Consider the following 22,083-nt stretch of genomic DNA (forward strand, 5'->3'; position numbering starts at 1 on the left):
TAATAATAAATATATTATTAATAAAATAATTTATTAAATTAGTGTTATATTTCATTAACACAAGTCAAGTGGAATATGTGGTGCTTATAAGGAGGTTAGGTTGTAGTCTCTTCTAGAAGACAAATATTCATCAAAGTCAGCACTAGTGATGTTATTTACTGTCAGGAATTACAAAGAAAGATTAAGATACTGATGCTGATCTATATCTTAAGGTCCAGCTAAGGTCCATAGATAGATTTTTATCTAGTCTTAATTCAAATAAACCCAAATTAAATCCAGTGAAAGCTTGCTTGAATAAAAGCCTAGAGAGAAAAAAATCCAAGGAAATGAAGACTTCAGAGTTGGGTTCAGTAGTTTTGCCAGCTGTGCTTAGTCATACAGGTATAAATCCAATAATCAACAGTATACATTGTGTTACCATATAGCTGTCCAGAATAAGTTTGTAACAAACATTTGCATTCCTGAAAGAAAAAAGAAACACTAAACAAGGGGAAACTTATTTTTAAAGTTCTCTAGGATATGAAATATGTATTTAGAGAAACAGGGGTGGGGGGGAGGGGTGCAAGTAACAGGTACTGAAATGAAATCTTTGGTTCCTTTCTAGGAGAACAAACCATACAGCTCATTGTAGTTTTGGTCTCTGACTCAAAGGGTAACCTCCTGAACCATGGGGAAGGCATACCGAGCGATTGTGTTACTCACCAGTGCTGAGCTCTTGGGCCAGGAGACTGTAACGTGATTGTTCAGCTCCCTGGAACTGTATAGTTTGCTGTGTGGCTGTATAGAGCATTAATTCAGGCACTGTATGGCCACTTCAGTGCTACCGTTACTTGAGAGGCTGACCTTGCAAGGAGCTGGGAGCCATCTGCAAGGTGCCGAGTGTCCCCAGGTCCTGGCCGTGGCTGCACGGGCTCCTCTACACACACCACACAAGGCATGGTATGGGGATCTGCTCTCGTAATACATTGGGCAGAGGCTTTCACAAATTAGAGGGACTTACTACTTTGAGTCAGTTATCTTCATGAACATTGATCTACTTTTATTTTCTTAAACAAAAACACGAATATTGATCAACTTATTTGCCTAAACAGATTTTAGCATATTGTACAAATTGTCTCTAGACATTAAAGCTGTACATTGACATTTTCTAATATCTGTTTCATTTGTAGGTGGGATTACATTATTTGCAGTAATTACGTTAATTCTGGACTCTTTTAAAATTGGATATTATATTGATTTTTCAAACTGTTTATCACCAACTGAAGGCATTTTTCCTGTTACACATGCCGTGCACACCATCTTGCAGGTAAAAGTCACCAGTTACAGTTTTATTTTATATCTGCATTTCTTACCAAAAATATATTTAATATTCTCATCATCAGTGAATTTTACACTAACATAATTTCTAAGCATATCACAGGATACTTTTGAGGGCTAAATTCTTCTGCATGTATATCCTTTCTATGCATAAATTCAGGCTTTGCAACCTGAAATTGCTCAGCCATAAAACTCACATGGATTCAAAAAAGAAGTAATCAAAAGTGTTCTCCTGTAGTTAAAGTTACATGGGTTCTTTAGTTCAAGTTACATATATAACTTTCAAAATTTTCATGCTGAAGTGAGCAACTTGGCTAAAGACAATTCACTTTTTTCTGTATGTAGGACTTGCCACACCAGTTCAGTTCAATCTGTCTCTCCTGAAGTCCTGTTAGGGGTGGAGGTCTGATACTTCAAAAGGACAAAACCCTTCCCATGTATTCAGCTTGTTATAAAATCTTTCCTATACCAAATTAACATGGTTTTCCTTCTAGAATCATTTGGTTATGCTTACCAGTGACTGCACAGCAGCAAACATAGTCAGTGACTCCGGTAAAATATTCTAGCTGCTTGTTTATTTTAAGGCTTTTGGACTATACTGCATGCTGGTATTCCATAGCTGATTGTTTATCACATGAATTCCTCTGGGCCCCTGTAAGCAAATTTGTAGGAAAGAAGGAAAGAAAGAGGCTCTCAACTAAGATACTCACTTATAGCCCGGTCATTTAATGCACTTTCCAAGATTATTAAGTCATTCAGAAAGAAAAGAAAGATTTTCCTAGCAGTTGTGGTTGCTTGTAAATGAGCATTTGAACAGCCTACACTTTTCTGCTTTGTGTAACAAAAAAACCATTGAAATTTAAGCAGTAACTCTGATCTCTTTTATCTTTTTCTCTGACAGTGAAATTCTGGTTTGAAATAGTCTTAATTTCACATTCTAGTGACATCCACTCTCCATGTCTCACAACTTCTTTGCTTTACCCCTGAAAACCAAACCAAAGAAATTAAGCCTTTTCCCCCTGCTGATCTGCATGTAGCAATTTTTCATTGCATCCAGTGACTCCAAGCTGACGAGGTTTCCAGCTACCGTGAACAGGAGTGTGGAAGCAACAGTGTATAACAAAGCTGAACAAAGGGAATAAGAATTCTAATTTAAATTTTACATCATGCAGTGTTGCTGAATTTATGATCTACTTAGCTTAAAATAATGAAATCTAGAATGTTAGCCTGAGCAATCAAAGCAAAAGTTAAAAAGTAATTTATCAGATGCCTCTTACCTAAGACAAATCTTCTCATGTCCTTGAAACACAGGATGAAATAACAGCAGACAGCTTTCCTAATTATGTGTCATCTAAAAACCTAAAGATTTATTTTCTACAGAGTATGTGTCAGATTCTGTTGTATTTTACTCTAATGAGGCATCCTGATACGTGCCATTGAATTAATAAATGTATACATACTGCATCTGTGCAAGCAATGAGCTAACATGTACCTGCCCTTTCGAGACGGGCTGTGCATTGCGCTCTTTGCAGGCAGACGTCCCTCTGAGGCAATGAGTACTCCGCAAGCAAAAATTGGATTTTATGCTGTATCTTTACCTTACTGACTTTTCTCTTCCTAGTCCCCCCCACTTTCTTGACTCTAATGTCTGAACAGATTTTCAAAACTTATGTTTTTTAAGTTTTGAAAAATGCTTCCCCATCTGCTGCTAGATTTTACAGAATGGGAAATTGGACATGGTACTAGATGAGACTAAGGTGCTGATTTCAATTTGTTTGATTTCAGTTGAAACCTCCATGATGTAGTTATATACACCTGGAGTTTTACAGTGGTCACACCTCCTTTTGATAAAAGCTTCCTTAGAGGGATGAACGAACATGGTATTGCTGGATGGTGCAGGTGACCCACAGATAACTGCATTTTCCTACCTTTTTCAAAAATCAGATACTGAATGTCTCTGACAACACCAGCTGGGGTGTAGGGAGCCTACATTAACAGGCACATGGTAAAATGGACTCCAGTTACTGTAATCACTGAAGAAGAACCCAAAGTTCTTTGCACTTTTCAGACCATTTCTGGAACACTGAACTAGGCATGTTTCTAAGAGAAATCTTTGAGACGTTTCTCTCCTGATAGTTCACCTACTGCCAAGTTCAGTATCCTGGGAATGAACAGGACTCCCAGTTTCACCCTAACATCCCTGAGGAATACTGGTATCGTTCTCCTTGCACTTGTCAGCATTCGGAACCGGTCTGGTATCAGCAACAGTCTGTATCCTGAGGTTTCCATTATCCTCCCACAAACAGAGATTCCCACTTTTAATACTTCTTTCCCCTTTACTTGCTAACTCAATACCGTTATTTCTCTCTCTCTCTTTTATTCTGCAGCTTGAGCTTTCTGCACCATACTAGAGTGCAACTGCATGTGTTCCTAGTGCGGTTGTCTCTCAGGCTGATAGTACAACCTTTTCTCTTGCTTCCTGGCTGTCCATTGTTTGTTTTATTAATCAAGTCTGACATCCTTTCACTTATGTCTTTCCCTCCCTAGAATTTAATATATTTAATAAATTATTCAAACTTAGCATCACCACATCCTGCAGCAATCCTACTGCTGTCCACAGCTGATAGCTTTATTTCCTTTGAAATAAAAGCCTCTCCAGATACAGACACAAGATACGTTTTGGTGAGTCATACTGAGACTTTCTGCTGTTGAGACACTGAGTTTGCATTTAAGAAATCTTAGGTTAATCATTCCAGAGAGGTTCTGGGTGAACATCAGAGGAAATCACAAGTTATTTCACATGAGTGGAGATGGAGCTACCTCAGTTTAAATCATCAGTTTCTATCTACAGATGCACTTTCCTTTTTGAGTACATACATGCTCATCAGTGTAATGACATTTCTCTGTATTCCTTTCGTTCAGGTGTACTTTCTTTGGTGTCATGCAAAGGATATTATCCAGTCTTTCAAAACACTTGAAAGGTAAAGTGGATCTGGTCCTGACATGGAATGCTAATAGGTGTAGGTCTACACAGAGCTTAAACACCTACAGTTTTAATGTATGAGGGACATTGTAAACTTACAGAGTTTGATTCTCCTCTTGTGTTAATATAAAGTGACTCCATGTACCCAAGTGAGATTATAACAATTGGTCTGAATTATTTTTTTCTTATTTAAACTGTGCTTCTATTTTACAATGTAGAACAGTCACAGAGTAAGTATAACTTTATAATGAGAGAGGGAAATGGCCAGTGTATGATACCCCAGTGTCACTTGCTTTTTTCTAAGGAAGGAAGCACCAGGTATGTGTCTTAGGACTATGCACTATATTTTCTTTATTTAGCTACTGAAAGGGAATCTGCATCAGCAACCTGCAGTCAGTGCAATATATCTGAGGTGTTTTATATTGATTCTTATGGAAACACCTTTTGGAACTAGATGCAGATGTACAAAGTCACTGGGAAATACAACCTCCCCAATGGTATCCCATATACCCAAATCAGTAAGGGTCATGCACATTTCTGACACCAGAACTTGGTTCTTGCAGTGTAACTGATGTGTCCTCTGAACAGCTGAATACGTGCATTTCTTATAGAACTGAAGGCTTGTCTTTGAGGCAGCAGGACCTGTTCTGATGTATTTTGGTTCTGTGAGAAGATGGATTAATGTAGATTATCTGTATTTAGAATGTAAATAACCAAACATGGTAACTTTTAAAATACTCATCTCGAATTATCAGTGATCTAATCAGTTTCTGTAGGAAGTAAAATAAATTTACTCAGAAATGTAATTTATGGAGAAGGTTCTGCTTTTGTTTTCGTCTCTTGGGTAAGTGTTCCAGCCTCATGCCAATGAGGAGAAAGATCTCAGAAAGCTTTGCCATGTCAGCTGGTGAAATCAGCTGTTTATAAGTAGAATTTTAAAAATCCATAACTGCAAGTCTATCAGTGAGAACAGTGCAGTAATAAAGAACGGTTTCTTGGTGAAGGAACATTACCAGCCTCAGGTGCAGGAGAAAAACACCTGGCTTGTGAGACACCAGGAGTCCCAAAACCACTTGGAGACCTAGCCTCAATGCACCAGTCGCCTGCATGGGGTAAAGCCCTCTGTTGGCTTCACCTCTCTCTACAAGACAAAAATGGACTAGAAGTTAGAGAAGGCAGTGGCATCTGCAAAGAAAAACCAGCCCCAGTGAGTGTGACAGAGCACCACTGAAGGCTGTGAAATATGGCTTACAAAAAAATTAACCCTCTTCAGACTGTTCAATCACTGTCATTAACATGAAGTTTGTCCATCCCAAAGAATAACACCCATCACATACGAGAGTATAACAAATAATAACAGCATGCTTTTAATGGTTTAATACATTAAGCCATTGTGATTCTATAAAATTTTGGAAGTCTAACATCCGTTGTGCTCCACTGAGGAGCATTTTTAGAGAGACTGGTTATGATTTTATTTTTCCTGTACTGACAACTAAAAAGTGCAATGTAGCATGTCTACAGAAAGTTATTCCATTTTATTTAATGTATATGGGGGTATACTCCATGCAGATTCCTTCAGTAATTACTTTATTTTGTAGGTTTGGGGTTATCCATTCCGTGTTCACAAATTTACTCCTGTGGACAAATGGAGTGTTAACAGAGTCAAAACATCAACTGAATGAACATAAGGAAAGATTAATCACGCTTGGTTTTGGGAACATAACAATAGGTAAGTGAAAGGGTTGGTACATTTTGGAATTCTTGCTCTAACATGCTCTCACACAAAGGACTGTGTCACTGTAAGACAGAGCTCTGTCATTCATGACTATGAATTCTATTCTGCGGTACACATAGCCATTCCCGAGCAAATGGTAGTGAGCCGATAAGTGATCAGTTCAGATCACACCTAAAATGTTATAATGTCATTATCACATATGTGATTCAGGCTGTAGTTTTCTGTTTACTCGTCTCCCCTTTGGATGAGGTCCAGAAGAAAAATAAATGCTGGAAGTTCCAAGCAAACAAACAGATTTTTTAAAACATTTGAGGAGCAACATCATTGCGGAACTCCTTTATTAGTAAATCACAGAAGTAAACTGAACATAGCAGTGTTAAAAACAGACTTTACTGTTTTGTAAGTTATTCATAGCAAAACAAGCATGGATAATCCTGCAGATCCTTCCCAGGAGAATGGTTACACATGGCGCATGGTTCAAAGGGATTGAGTGGAATGACTCAGAGATGGGAGTTATCTATTAGTGCTGCTTTGCAAAACAAGGATTTTGCTCTGGGCAGTTATTTTTTTATGACAAAACATTTCCTCCATTGGTAGGATGATGCAAGTTATAGTCAACAAACATTGAGTATAACTGCTGGGGATGCCTTCCGCTTTCAAATGCCACTGAGGCATGGGGAATTTAGGGGTGCTTAACTTTAAAGAGGAAATAAAAGTTCTTAGCAGTTATAAGTAATTTTCTTCCCAAGAAAACTTATCAGTACAGATGAGAAGTTTTGATTATGTTCACAAGGGAAAAGACAGCTTTTGAGAAGGAAAATGTATGTTTTCCCACCCAGTGAATTCAATAGTGCCTGTTTCTAAAAACTCCTGATTTTGCATCTACAAAGCCAAAGCCTGAACTAATTTCTTTTTTGCCTATTTATAGTCTGTGTAAATTGAAAAATTTTAGGCATTTTAAATAATTCATGCCAATGTTCGCATATAAGTGAAAACTTAATTTTAAAATCTGTAAAATAGTATTTTCAATATAACTGTGTCTAAAATTATGCCCACAATTATACATCTATTTGTAAGTGTTACCCTTTAGATGTATTTATGGAAACTATTTAATTTCCATTAATAATCAGGTAGCTGATTTGATAGTTCAGAGATTTTGTAATCATGGAGCATTAATAGAGAGCAGGCAAATCACAAGTTAGTGGCTCTTCTTGATATTTCTACTTGTTAACCAGCAGCAGTTTCCTTATGTTTCCTTATATTATTTCCTATTATTCTGCTGCCAGAATTGTTACACAATTATGAATAGTCAGAAATAGCATCTGAAACAAAGGGGAGTGAAGTAGTGAACTGCAAGACAAGTTTGGCATTAACATACAATCCACTGCAAAAGCAGGTTTTTTTGGTCTCTTCACAGTGTGTGCTCAAGATAAAACAATACCAACGTTCTCCTCTCCTTTTTTCTTCTAAAGTTATAGAAAAAACCCCCAAAACTTCCAGGCACAAATCTAAGATCAGCACCTAAAAATGTTCTCTTCAGCATGTATGTTTATATATTTATAAATAAACACATTGTGAAAATAAGTACTTCTTTTTTCTGACACTGTGGAAATTTCTGATTTCTGAATTATTTGCTTAGGTTATAAATGCACATTAAATATATTTATTTTACAAATATGAGTAATTGTACATTGATATGGCTTATGGGTTTACAACGCAAGTAACTGCACTGCAGAAAGATACTGATTTCATAGGTTCCTCTCAAAAGGAGAAGAATGATTTTTTTTTTTTAACCTTAAAACTATATGGGGACACTGAGTGAAAGTATCTGTGGTTTACTTCATCTCTTTCCTAGACATAAAAATCTTTTTAATAAAGTGGCTTTGGTATCAGAAGCCACACTAGTGTAAATAACTGATAAAAATAAGAGCAGAACTGAGCCCTTTCCTTGTTAACCTTGTTCTTGATCTGATCCACAGATCCCTGGGCTTCTATAAAAGTCTCCTAAGCCAAATGACTGAGGACTCAAAGCCCTTGGGATCTTGGATATTCACATTATAAAGAAGTACTTTTACGAAGACCCTGCAGAAGTTTGGTGCCCTTTGCTGCAGCATTTGTTCATGATGTGATTATTGCTCAGCAGCTGAGCAGTGAAGACAGAGATCATACTTCAGGGAACGTGCAAAAGCTTTGTTGGGTTAATGACTTCAATGATGAGACTGTTTCTTAGGTGGCTAACTAGTGGCATGATGTGTTGTTTGACTGAAATCTTACCTTTTATGTTTTATTGTTTTATTTGTTTTATTTTCTCACTTGAAACAAGAAATCCTTATAATGCACATAACTAATCTCTCCCTCTCCTTTAGTTTTAGATGATCATGCACCTCAATGCAATTGCACAACAACAACTCTCTGTTCGATATTTTCTCAAGGAATATATTATCTATATCCCTTTAATATAGAGTATCACATCTTGGCATCCACGATGCTCTATGTCCTGTGGAAGAACATTGGCCGCAAAGTCGAGCACCACCAGCAGCACAAAACTCCATTCAAATTCCATGGCATAACTGTTGGAATGATTTTTGGACTAATCGTGTTAACTAGCACAATAGCCATAGTTGTGGTGTATTTAATTCAGATTGGACGTTCAAAAATCAAAAGCGAGTTAGCACTTACTATGTTTTACTTGCATGCTATCTTTGTGTTGGCTCTCATGTGTACAGCTGGAATTGTTGCCCTTCTCATCTACAGACTGGAAGATAGGTCATTGGATAATTCAAAAAATCCTGCTCGAAAACTTGATGCAGAGCTGCTGGTTGGCACAGCTGCAGGGTCCTGGCTCCTCTCCTGGGGCTCGATCCTCGCCATTATCTGTGCTCAAGCCCATCCAAAATACACGTGGTACAACCTGCCCTACTCTGTCCTGGTCATTATTGAGAAATATATTCAGAATCTCTTTATCATTGAATCCATCCATCGTGAGCAGGAAAAGGTGAATGATGATATTAAAACTCTTCGAATAGTGACTATATCACGGGGGAGCACTTTATCGCTTACTGCCTCGTACAAAGAGATTTACAATGGCAGAGCCACTCGTGACAGCAGAGAGGGACCCTGCCTGTTTCAGGGCAGTACCTGTGGGAGAGAAAATAATGGTGGTGCTTGTGCCAAAGAAGAAATGAGTCAGGAAAATAGTTCGGTCATGCATTCAGCCTCAGATTTCTCATTTTACAGTAGAAACCCAGTCACTAACAACAAGAGGAGAATTCTGAAGAACATTGCTGCATTTTTATTCCTATGCAATCTTTCGGTAAGACATTTTGAACATAATTCACAAGTTAATACCCAAAAGCTTCCCAACCTTTCAAGCCTGATAAGTATATTAAGATTACTGAGATTAAGATAGTCTGTAGCAAGTATATTTTACTTCTTCTGGAAGAATAAGTGAATATGCCTTTGGGGAACAGTTTATTTAAACATGGAATCTAGGAGCCTAGGCTTGTTTCAGTCACAGTACAAAAACTGTAGCAGTAGTGGAAGCTGAAACCCTTTTCTACCAGTGTGCCCCAGTAGCAACAGAGAGAGTTCTCTTAAGATTTCTGAAACCAAATTGCGGTTTGGTGGGGTCACAGTCATTAAGGGCTAGTCCCTCGTATCACTGGTGATTAATATTGGCCTTGCGTTCTTTCCTTGCAGCTTTGGATACCACCGGCATTCGGGTGCCGCCCAGAATATGACAATGGACTAGAAGAAATAGTTTTTGGCTTTGAACCCTGGATAATTGTTGTGAACCTTGCGATGCCTTTTTCTATTTTCTATCGGATGCATTCAGCTGCCTCACTCTTTGAGGTCAATTGTAAAACATAGATCATATATGGTCCCTCAGTGAACAATTGATTGAATAATTAATTAAGTAAATAACAGTTGAATGAGTGGATGAATGAATGAGTGAACATAGCAACAGCTGCTCAATAAATAGAAGATGCATTTTTTTTTTTTTAAAAAAAGAAGGGACCATAGCTAATGGCATGTAATTTTTTTTTCTTTCTCTTCCATACATTTTGTTATGTATGTGGTGTTATTGTATAGGGAGACTTTTCAGAATTATATTAGAGTTAATATGATTAATACTACATAGTAAAGTTAATTCAATCTCATTAGTGTTTGTTTTAGTCATCTGGGATTTGTCCTCTCTAGAATTTGCATTGCTTTGTTTTCATTCATTGTGTCTTATGAAAGGGTTTAAAAAAAAAAATCTGTATGATTTAGGAGGGAAAATCCGGTGGGCAGCTAAACTGAGTGATGCTCCTGAATAAGAGACACTATGAAAACTCAACTCTTAATTCCTAGCTATGTTTTTATAGTAAAACCTGAAAACATTTGCTATTTAGTTGGAATGTGGGACTTATTTTAAACTTCCTGAATACTGATTAAAAAAATCAATATGTAATTATTATTTTCTTAACTACATAGCAAGAAATCCAGGTAAATAATATGTACGGTTGTATATCATGCTGTATATAATTTCTTCTGATAAAATATATTTCTATTGCATCCCCCTTGTCTTGTATTTACTATATGACACAACTGAGAAATAAAATTAATCTTTTTACTTAATTCTTTATTCACGCATCCTTGAAATGTTTTAAGAGAGAAAACTGTTTTTGTAGCTTATGTTTAGGTATATATGCCCTGTTGCCAGAATGGTATGTATTCCCTGTACATTTTTTTTTATGAGCTGCTAATTTCTTTGTATTTCAGTCTCCTGGTTGAAAGATAATCAAGTCTTCATACAGGGATGCTGTAAAGCATAGCTGATGCCTCTAGAAATCTGGAGGGCCCTTGGCTGAGGGTTTTATAAGCGCGGTTTTCAAGCTGTTAGAACATAATCTCAAATCCCTGGGATATTTAGTTGCTTGAATTCTCACAGAAAGCAGTGAAAAGCTGGGTGCCTGAATCTTCTTAGAATCTGGACCTGTAAGATCGAAAGACTGGAGCAATGACCAGAGTGCTAAAAGGGAACAACAGACCAGTTACTGGATAACCCTCGCTAGCTCACTGATGATCTAGTCCTAAATCTGCTGGGTCAGGGGCCACAGAATTTCTGCCCCTAGTTTCTCAAAGGCCAGTTATACTTTTAACCACAGCTGACACTGCCACCTGCCTAGAAGCAGATATATTTCTGCTTGGGAGAAGTCTGCTGCTGAGATAGAAGGTTTCTTGTCAGCTGTCCTGTCTGCTCACATGCATCAGAATAAAAGTTTTGGCTTTGTACCACTAGATGGCAAACACAGACCATTCGATAAATTGCCTGAATCCTAGGAGTTGCTTCACATCATCATTAATCTTCAATTCCATTCTGCGGTACACACAGCCATTACGTGCTTAAGGTGTCGCAAAACCCAGGTCAGGTAAAGCAACTTTCATCTGAAGTCTCAGGTGACATCTGAATTAGATGAACCATCAGCAAGGCTAAGCAAAGCAATTCCAGATGTTTGATTTTGAGCTTTTTTTAGAAGTCACCACCTGATGACATTGCTGTTATCTCTGCCTTTCTCTGGGGCTGCTTGTCATGCTCTTTTACCACATCTCTGTTAGTTCTTACATTTGATTCCAGAGAGTAGCCTTTTCTATCTTTCTGCTTGAACACAGTCACTTGATCTCACCTACTTCCATGCGAATACCAGCTCCAACCACATCACTTGGTTGTCTCTCAGACTATTTTCATTTTAAGTAGAGTGAATAGGGCAATCCAGATAAACAGAGCTTTAATACTCCTTCCAAAGCAACTGTTGGACCAACTCTCCAGCTAATTCTGGTATCAGAAAAAAATCATTTCACTTCGTGATCTCACAAATTCCACTTCATCTTTTAAGTGCTCATAAAGATGGCTCAAGGAGGCGTGTTTCTTCTTTCTCTGCTTCTGTGGGATGGGTTGCATGTCATTTTTCAGCTAGAACTGGTGCTCTTTAGCTGATTCCCAGCATTTGTGTTCAACGAAAGCAGAGCGAGATGATCCCTAGGGCCAAGAAGGGGCCATATGCTCTATTACAAACACTTAGCACACATTTGGAAGTTTCAAAAATAAATACCATCCTTATTTAGTTATATTTCATCTGCACTTCACCCTTTCTATTTCTTAACATTACTATTGAAATAATTTCATCTGTCCACAATATTGGAGTGCTGAAATTGAAGTTTATTCAGAGAAGTGAATTAAGGCAGCACTCTGGCAGTGAGCAAATATTTTAAACATGCTGGAGGGCAAATTGTATTTCAAGCTGCACTGACGAAACCCCGCTGACTTAAATGGTTTCTTCCAGGACCAGAGACTTGATTTTGGTCTCAGAATCTTGGGAGGTTTTAATGACAGGACTTCTCTCAGAAAATATTGTTACACCCAAATGTAGAGTATTTTATGGAAGCAGATCTTAGTTTAGCTACTCTTGAAACAATGGTGAGTCATGAAGTTTTGAGCATTTTAGAAACATAGATTTTTAAGAAACATAGATTTTTGGACCAGGAACAGTAACCAGATTGTTCAAAGTGGTGTGTCCTCTAGCTCTCTGATCAATGCTAAACCTGGGCTTCCTCGAAGATCTGCTTTCAAACTTCTCTTTTTTGTTTTTTTTCTCTAGCATATATCAAAATACTAATTTATCACTGTTTAAAATATAAGAAATAGCACAAAGTTACCCTATTTCTGGCTACCTATCTGCTCAAGCATGTGACAGCAGGCAGGAGAGCTGGCTTACCCAGGAGAGAGGTCCAACAGCTGCTCCTCGTTATGTTCCTGAGGTGCATCTAGGGGACAGTTTGCCTACTTTGAGATCTCTAGGGAAAGTCTTTGAGACCAATTCAATAGTATTTAAAAAGAGGGGTTTGTTTTTAAGGGAATTTATTTAGTTAACTCCAAAATGCACTTGCTATGTAAAGGATCCTGAATTTGTGCTGTATAAACTTAATCAGAAAGCTATTCTCTTCTGTTCATCATATTCTTCTGTTAGACTCTTCCACTACCTCCCTCCCTAGATAATTTTATATATTTCTTAAATAATGCTTAAGCAGCATTTAAACTCATATATGTAGAGGAATAAAGGCTGCTAAAGTACAAAGAGATTCCTACAGTCCTTAGGCATTTGCCTGAAGAGTCCAACTTGCATAATCATAGATTTTTCCAGTGTTTTTCGGTGTCAGTAACATTAAGATGGAGGAAGGTGGAGGAGTCATGGTCAAGTCTTGCTAAAAGAACCGATTTTCTTTTACTAGTATTTCTCAATACTTTGAATTTCCTCTTTTAATCACTTAAAAAAATTTCCAATGACCATTTTGATAATTTTGGAAATATTTCAGTGTTGCATGGCCCACTTCTGGTCCATAGACTTTGAGTGGACTACATCAGTGCAGAGAAGTAGATGGCTCCAGAGAACAGCAGAGAGGGAAATTATCCAAGCAATTTAAGTACATGCTTCTTTCCACTGACTGGGGAGTTTAAGGTCTTTATGAGGAAAATTAGCGCATTTAAAAAAAAAGCTGACTGTCTCTTCCATTGAGCAGTATGTAATACATCCTTCAAGATCTCATCTGCTCCCTCCTAAGCAGGGGCACATAGTATATCCTGCTTGTGTTATTTTGCCTTTTCCTGCAAAGCAGGATTTAGTTAAAAGGAAAATTAAAGATATAGTAGTTTTGTTAAGTTGTAGGCTTTGTTGTTTGCTGGAGTTGCTTCTAGCTGAAAATGAAGTGCAAATTTCAATCATCATAATAAAGTGACCAGGGTAATTTACTTGTAAATTTGATGACAATGTTTTGTGTAGCCAATATGAGTATTAACTTATTAATTAATAATATTAAGAAATGCTTAGAAATCACGTTTGTAAGAATAAACAGAAAAAGCTTTTTTAAAAGGGCAGTTCTTCAGAGCTTTCTCTAAGGTGAGGGTTCTGGACACTACTGGACTGTGGCTCTACAAACCATGCTTTCATTTTAACAGTTAACACCCCTTTTTTACTTGTATCTGAGCAGGCCTGCGATGGCCTTGTTGAAGTTTTAGTAAGGCAGGTCAGAAAGCAGCCTGGCAAAAGCAGTGAATGCTACTTTAATGTTATTCTCTATGTGACCTGACAATATGTGAAACACAGGTTGAACAGGGATATAAGTATCTGCATGTAGTGATGTACAAATATCCTTAAATTATTCATTTCTGGATCCTGAAAAATGAGTCTGTGGACACCATTGACCATACCTTATAAGATGTATTATAAAAAACAAACATGTACTCAACAAATTTCACGTACAATCCATGAAATAAAAAAAGATCCCCAAACTTCAAGATATTAATACAAACACTCATTTTTAAATTTTCCTACCTTGCTCTGTCTGATTAGGGATGGCACATATACAGATGGCTCACTGGATCACTTATTCCCTGGGAACTCTTGTCCCCAAGCATTGGGCCTCATTCTGTGCATGTAAGAATAAAATGAGGTCTGGATTTAAACAGAGTTGAAGCAGCTGTAATTGTTGATGGGAACCTTAAAAAACAGGGTTGGCTCTATTAGCTTTAAAGGATGAATTTGATCCTGAAGATGATTTTAGTGGGAAATCTCACTTTAATGTCAATAGTCAATGGTTAGAGGCCTTTTTTTTTTTATTTATTTAGGACATGTGTTATATCCCATACTATTTGTTTTGCTGAGATTTAAACCAAAACTTGCAGTTCTCTATGGCATGTCTGCTGCCTTCCTCTGCTACTGTTCTTCACCGAAGAGAGAACCGAATTTCAACCATATAAATGAGTCCTTTGGTAAAATCTTAACCAACACATTTTCTAGTTCTTGCCAGAAGCAAATGGACCACAATTCAGGCCTAAGAACATGTTAACAAATAAAGATGGTTGCAGTAGGTGGAAATTTGTGAAAGAACAGGGATGGCAGGAAAACCAGTTGCCATCTCTCTCCTTTACTTGCAACAAACACAATTTATTATCTTTACACAACATTTTCAATGAAAACTTGCACACGCAGTGGGTGCTTCATGTTTATTTTCCAATAAATCTTTGCTTTAATGTCACGGCAACATACCTGGAATTAAAAGCCGGTTTGTGGAAAGCACACATCGATCCATTAATTCCAGGGAACCATATCAGCATTTTAATCAAAGCAGAGGGAGGAACAGCTCCTGTCCACACAGCCAGGATTATCAAGGATACTGTAACTTCTTTATCCTAAATTATTCTGCAATCAAGTATTTACCAGGCTTAAGTAAAGATCAGAATACTTTTAGAAATGCATGGAAACAATTTATAACATGTCTAGGGCTAAATCTGCACTTGGTGTTTGGTTCAGACTTGAGTCTATCATCTTCTGAATTTAGTATTTTTGCCTCTAACAGGCAATGACCTTTGTAGGAATGCAGCAACTAGCAGGTGTGAGGTAGTAATAGCTTTGTAACAACATCTTAAGGGTAGCTGGTTACATGAATCCCCTTCCTCAGCCCTCCCATTGCTCCTCTCCCAGGCGCGAGGAGCACTCCTGCAGTGCTTCCCAGTGGGATTTTCCACCACTGCCTGCTTGAATCAAACAGCTTCATTACCAATACTTTAATAAGATGTAACACTATGCAAACACACCTTTGATAGCATTCTTGAGTCGTTTTCCAAGCATCAGCATGTCTTCTCTCCAAACCCTCAATTTTATTTTCTTTGCCCACTGTTTTGGAAAACCTTTCCAGTACAGTAAGAGTCAAGAGCCCAAACTTCACTACATCAAGAAGAGATGACTATGCCTGCATTCGACCTCAGCTCTGTGCATAGGTGTGGCACCGACACTGAACCTGTGAGATGTGGCCATCAAGTACCTGACAGGGCAAGCCAGTATGTGCGCTGCTAGGTGGGGACTTGACACTGCAATAACATAAATTAGTGGGACATAATTAACAGATTAAATGACCCAAGGAAGCAAACTACCTGATATTCTGTTAAAGCAGAAATGAATGTTAAACTTCTATGCAACTGTAATTCTCATTATTATCTTTTATGCTTGGATCGAGCTACAGCTAAAATAAAATAGCCCATCCCTCTTCAAGCCACAAATCTTGGTCCATAGTCCTAAGAGGAATTGCATTAGCTATTTTAACTATAAAGGCCATGGCAGCAACAATAAGTAGTTGCAAATTGTTCTAAAATTGTAATTCAGATCCAGAGCTGGGTATCATTACTGCAGGTAATTAGTGCAATCAGTGCAGCCTACGTGAAACAAACAATTCACAAGTATCAGATAATTTGATCTGCAGTATTTTCTTTGATGAAAGCAGCCAGACAATATTTCAATGGATAGTCTCTGGCTTTGTTTTCTTCTCTGACATTCCGGAACCACTGCTCCCAACGGTAACTCTTTTTGTCTCAGATCAATACACTTTTTATGTTTCATGACTGGCCTGTGTACAGTTACCTCTGCTGGAGCCCCAAGGCAAAAATAGTGTTTTAACATAGCTTGAAAGTTAGTACATGTAAGAGTCTTCTGACTGACCAACTCTGCCAAAATAATATACAGAAATTCTCACCATGTAGAGTTATTGCTTTACCAACACAAAGATCACTGGGACAAACTGTGGGTTCCCAGCAAGTATCACAGCCACTGCTCAGGTCTCACTGTGACTTTTAACAGAAGCCTTCCCTGAGAGGGGTGCAGAGCTGTGCCATTCCCCAAGTGAACCTCAGACTGACCAATTCACCAGGACTGCTCAGATCCTGGGCCTGCCCCATATGATGCTGTAAAAGTCCCATCTCCTTTCTTTTCAACGGTGATTTTGGTTCCATGGCTGTAGTCTGTGCCAATCCAAGTGCGTATTTCTTCTTTGACCCTCCTTATGTGTGTTGGAGAAGGAGATACCAAGAGGGTGACAAAACTAGACACACCGTAGGGTGAAGTGCAGCTGCTCAGCATGCAGAAGGCTACTCACAATTCATAATAAATAGCTATTGCTCTCTCACAGATGGACAGAAGATGACACTTTAGTTTTTCTTTGTCAGCTCCAGTACATTGCTTGTGTTGGCAGGCGGATGTCTTCATCAGCTGTTCCTCTGTGTTCTGCAACAGCACTAGTAGTCCTAAGGATTATTGCTATAGATATTTAATAAAGAACTTATAATCCCTATTGCTGATATTCTGCTACGAGAGGAATGAGACCTGCTGATTCTAAAGGAGTATTTTATCTTAAGTCTTGCTTAACGCAAAAAAAAAAAAAAAAGAAAGGTCAGAACCAAGAAAAAGCAGTAATTTATTGCTGTTTATCTCAAAGTGACAAAGTTGCTCATTCTTACCACTGGTGTTTAAAAATTCGAAACTGGAATTCTTCTGAACTACAAAATCTATCCCTGGTCCTATAAAACCCTTAAAAATACAGATCAAAACCCCCATCAGCTCTAACTGTTGATACTCTTGTAAAATTACCTTGCATTGAAGTTTCCCCTTCAGCACTTGCAACAGGCTATCCTGCGATAGCTATACAGCTATACAGCTGTCCCACGGTGCCAGCGAAGCAGAAGAGATTTGGGGTTCCTGCTTCCCAGCCCCATTCCCTTCCATCCAGCAGCTGCCTTTTGGGAGGAGGGAAGCCCAACGATGAGCTACTGTCCAATCCTATGAGACATCGTCTGTGTTCCTTGAGAGACCGAGACCCAGCCCCTAACTTTTGTCTTCTGAGTCTTCTTTTTCTATCATCAATCAGACTTAAAAGTCTTCACAATACCATCTGTTTTCATTACAGAAATTACTGTTTGTTTAATTCCATGAAGGATTTGGCTTTCCTCCTCATTTTGTGGAAGAGAATCTCACACTAAGTTAATGGACAGTGTAAAATCCTAAGACAAATGATGTTGATTGCAAGTGTTCCAATAATCATTATTAACTAAAAATGCCTGTAATTTAAACATTCAATATAAAATTCATAGGTCCTGTTAATATACAGTGGGTTAGAGAAACAGAGTATTTGTTTTCAAATTACTCCATAGGGCAAATTTAAGCCAGAGACAAAATTACAGTAGCTTCTTTGGGAATTAAGATTTATTTTTATTTGCAGTTTGGCAGTATAGTTGGCAAAATGCAAAATAAAAATATTGAAATGTTCAATATTCTAAAATTAAAATTGTTTTTTTCATCTTGGTAGTTTTCTCAGGACATGTGTTCATCTCGGATGTAGCCGTGCATGCCCAGAGAATACAAATAATGTACCCAAAGCGTACCATTGTATAAATCAGGTTTTTTTCTTTATCTTGCTTCAAATGTCACTGATCTTTAGTAGTTTTTAATCATGTGAGCTCTTGCTGTTTTAAAAATAATTGTACTAATTTTAGTATACAATTATGAATATCCAAAAATACAAGATTTTTTTTTTTCATAAGATAAAAGCCACAAAATTATCTATGACAGATCACTAGGAAATTGTATTTACAAAAACCCTATTCCTTTTACTTTTGGTCTTGGCTACCATTCATCTTCCATCTTTTACCATTGGTTTAAATGAAGTCAGGCTCAGTACGAATAACAAAAAAAAAAAAAACCTGGAAAATTTGCAGAAATCTCTTCTGGTAGCATCACTTCATTATTTCACAACGGCTGATGTAGGAACCATATAACACTCATTACAGAGAAAAAAGCAATGGAGATACTGGGAGAACTGTTCATTCTGTTATATATGGTTAATTAATACTATCCATCATAACCCCAAGTCAACAGAAACTTAAATAGGTTTTAGGGCCAGCGGGGATAACAGTAACTGTCTAAAATGACTTTTCCCACAACACAGACTACAGAATGCTCTTTGGTACCGTCTGAATCAAGACAGAGCTGGGGGATGAGCTGAGGCACAGAGTCCAAGAAATCCATTCAGCCTTGGCTTTCAGACTGCAAATGATAGCAAATCTATTCCAACCCCAAACCAACTGCATCAGCCATTTATCATCCTCACTGTTAAAACTGTGCACCTTACCTCTACCCTGATTTCTCACAGATTCAGCTTCTAGACACTGCAGTTTTTATAACCCTACCTGAAAGATTAAAAGTCATCTATTAGCAGGAAGCTTTTCCCCCTGTAAGACATTGACAGCTGTCTCTAACCCTCCTGGTGCCCTCTGCTCAGTTCAGGAAGTTTCCTAGACATAATCCTTGTAATGCTTTTCTGATCATTTTCCAGTTGCTCATATATATTTTTATTTGAAACACAAACAGCAGAACCTGACCTAGTCTGCAAGGATTTTTCTGTGCTGAATAAATTGATGATACCAGTTCTCTCCCTTTCTTCCTCAATATTTTCGCATGGCTATATATACACCCGCAACCTTTGTCCATCCTTGTGCAGTGAAGCATTTCAGCTTCAGTGAGTAAAACTGATGGACCTTAAGCATACGTTCAAATGTGCTCCTAAATATAGCTCACTTGAGCATCCTTCTACAGTTAAGAACACGTCCAGCTACTTTGCTAAACTGGCCTAATCTACAGTGACTTCCAGCCTCCTCCACCTTCACCACCACCTCTTCTTGCCTGTTTTAGCCCCTAACCGTAACAGCAGGTTTTTGATGGGATGCTTCAATAGCCTAAACCTCATTGGTACATCTGTGTCTGTATATTTTATCTTCTGTTTGGTGTTAATGATTTTTTACCTCTTTACGTTTAATATCTCTTAGATAAGAGAATGTGTGAATTTCTGAGTGCTATTTTTGAATAAACATCATTCTGCACAAGAGTGGCTCTGTGTATTTTGAAATTGAAATAGATTATGTGGCAATGAAGGGAAAAAAAAAGCATACATTTCTAAAATCAGGAACTGCAAAGATTTTTTTCTGCTCAAAACCATTGCAACAGCAGTTAAATTCCATTACTTCCAATCTGCCAGCTGTGAGAGAGAAGTGCAGTTTTAACAGGTGAATAAAAAAAAGAAAAATGAGACAAAGCTCTGAAGGAAAAGCACAAAAGCCATTACAAAGATGATTTCAGGATTAACAAAACCCACCCCAAATCTCTCAGCAAGTGACAGCTGCAGTTTTAATGGACTATTCTTAAAATTAGATTTATATGCAAACTGCCTACAGAAAGTAAAAAAAAAAAAGATGCTAATAACCTAGAAATGTTAAAGGTTTTTATCTCACACTCAAAAAATATTGATGACAATTGATGGAAAATTATACCATAAATGTCTATTAGTCTATTAGTGTGTGGGGGGGTTTAGTTTCATACGGTACCCCATCACAAACCAATACTTTTTTCTACTACCATTGAAAATATTCTTGGTCTCCTAGTGCATTCCTGTGACTTGAAAGACAGTTTTGAACATGCATGAAATATTGGCTCAACATTGAAGCCTGTATCACTAGTGTACCTCTAGATACAGGTGCATCTTTGGCTGATGAAACTTCCCCCAGGTCAATGATAGGTCTTTTTCCACAGGGATCTCTGGTGAGCAGCTTCAGTTCACAGCAGCCAAAATTCAAGAACATTTGCTAAAGACAACATAGGTGAGTGAGGATATTATATCCTCTAAATTCTGAGTTACAGAAGAGACAGACAGACAAATGCAACAGCTGGCTGATAAACAAGATACTTTGGAAACCCCTCTCTACTTTGGGTCTGCTTGTTGCACACAGTACTATAGAAAGCATAGTAAAATTTCACTCTTTACATGTTTGACAAGTGATCTTTGACAATTTTTGTTTCAATGGGTTAAGGCATCTTTCCCAGCTGCTTGCACCTCCTCTCTGCCCGACTGCACTGCACACAGCAGAGCTGGCAGGAGATAACGCACGCCTGCACCTCGGCTGCTTCCAGCCACAGCCCAACAGCTTCAAACGCTGATGCTGATTTGTACCAAGCCACCAGCATTATGTGTGGAGCTGCTGAGTTGTGAGCAGGCTATGTTATTATTGGGCTACTACTATTATTATGCATACAGATACTTAAACATATGCATATTTAAATAGCTGACTGTATGCATGTAAATGCATGCACATAGATATCATATATAATCTGTGTCGATGCATTTGCATGTATACGGACACCTCTACATCGGTGAAGTAATGAATATAAACTAAACAAGCAAATCAGATCATTGCTTTTTTACATAAAATATCCACATATCTGGATGAGTAGCTTCAACAGGCACGTGCACAAGTACTTGTGCATTTCAGTCCTCTGTTTATACAAATTGTAGGAGGCATTGCTTAGGAAAGCAGAATTTGTGCAAGTAACACATTGCATCGACATCACAGCTTTACTCATGCTGTTTAGAATTCAATGGTGACAAAAACTAAGTTCTCCCTCCAATATTAAATATAACTCTGCTTAAATGTAGAAAAGTAGTGCCAATTTCTTGAGCGAGAGCTAAAGTGAAACTCCAGTTTTTCTCATGACAATTTTAGAAAACTGCCTAAAAGGTTGCAGAGCTTTTTATTTATTTTTTTTTTACTCTGTATTCAGCAACTCTAACACTTCATCTTCCTTCATCTCACTGTAGGTCCAGTAAGGCATACCGAACCTTGTCCTTCCCCATCTGCCTAGAGAAACAGCTGGAAGGTCCCTGAAAAGTACCTTTCTCAGCCCTTCTAGTTCCAAAACAGGCTGTTGAGTCAAGAACACGTTTGATCTCTGTCAATTGTTTTAAAAAAGAATTAAGTTTTGGAGAAGCTAAGTCCGTAATATTTTGAATAAAAATCATTAAACCATGTTATCTGAAACACAGGCATAACATTAGTGCACGGCGAGTCCAGCATCACAGCATTCCCACCTGTACTGCTCGGGGTCAGAACTCGCCTACCGAGACGAATGATTCATCCCACAAAAGCGCTGAAAAGAGAGAGAATCGGATTTCATTTGCCGGGTTTCTTGTAATGCATCTCAGTCGTCCAGCAGAAGCGTTTGGTACAATCCCAATTTAGGCTGCGTTTCCCATTCCTTTGGAAGAAACCCAGCCCGTCCCGCTCCCCCCACGGCACCTTACAGCCCCGTTCGCTCCCAGCGGCAGCGGAGCCGTGCCCGTCCTCGACAGCCCCGCT

General features: G+C 38.1%; 1 protein-coding gene across 1 annotated transcript; it reads left to right on the forward strand.

Moving 5' to 3' along the window:
• Window positions 1–1,169: 1,169 nt before the first annotated feature.
• On the forward strand, window positions 1,170–9,894 carry OTOP1 (otopetrin 1; the record flags this gene model as incomplete). Its single annotated transcript, XM_010074852.1, has 5 exons — window positions 1,170–1,306; window positions 4,240–4,298; window positions 5,899–6,029; window positions 8,402–9,348; window positions 9,735–9,894. Coding segments are annotated over 5 exons (1,434 nt in total), but the record flags the coding sequence as incomplete, so codon positions are not given.
• Between the last annotated feature and the right edge of the window lie 12,189 nt (window positions 9,895–22,083).

The sequence above is a fragment of the Pterocles gutturalis genome, unplaced genomic scaffold, assembly GCF_000699245.1.
Source record: "Pterocles gutturalis isolate BGI_N339 unplaced genomic scaffold, ASM69924v1 scaffold47427, whole genome shotgun sequence".
In the NCBI taxonomy this organism is placed as follows: domain Eukaryota; kingdom Metazoa; phylum Chordata; class Aves; order Pterocliformes; family Pteroclidae; genus Pterocles; species Pterocles gutturalis.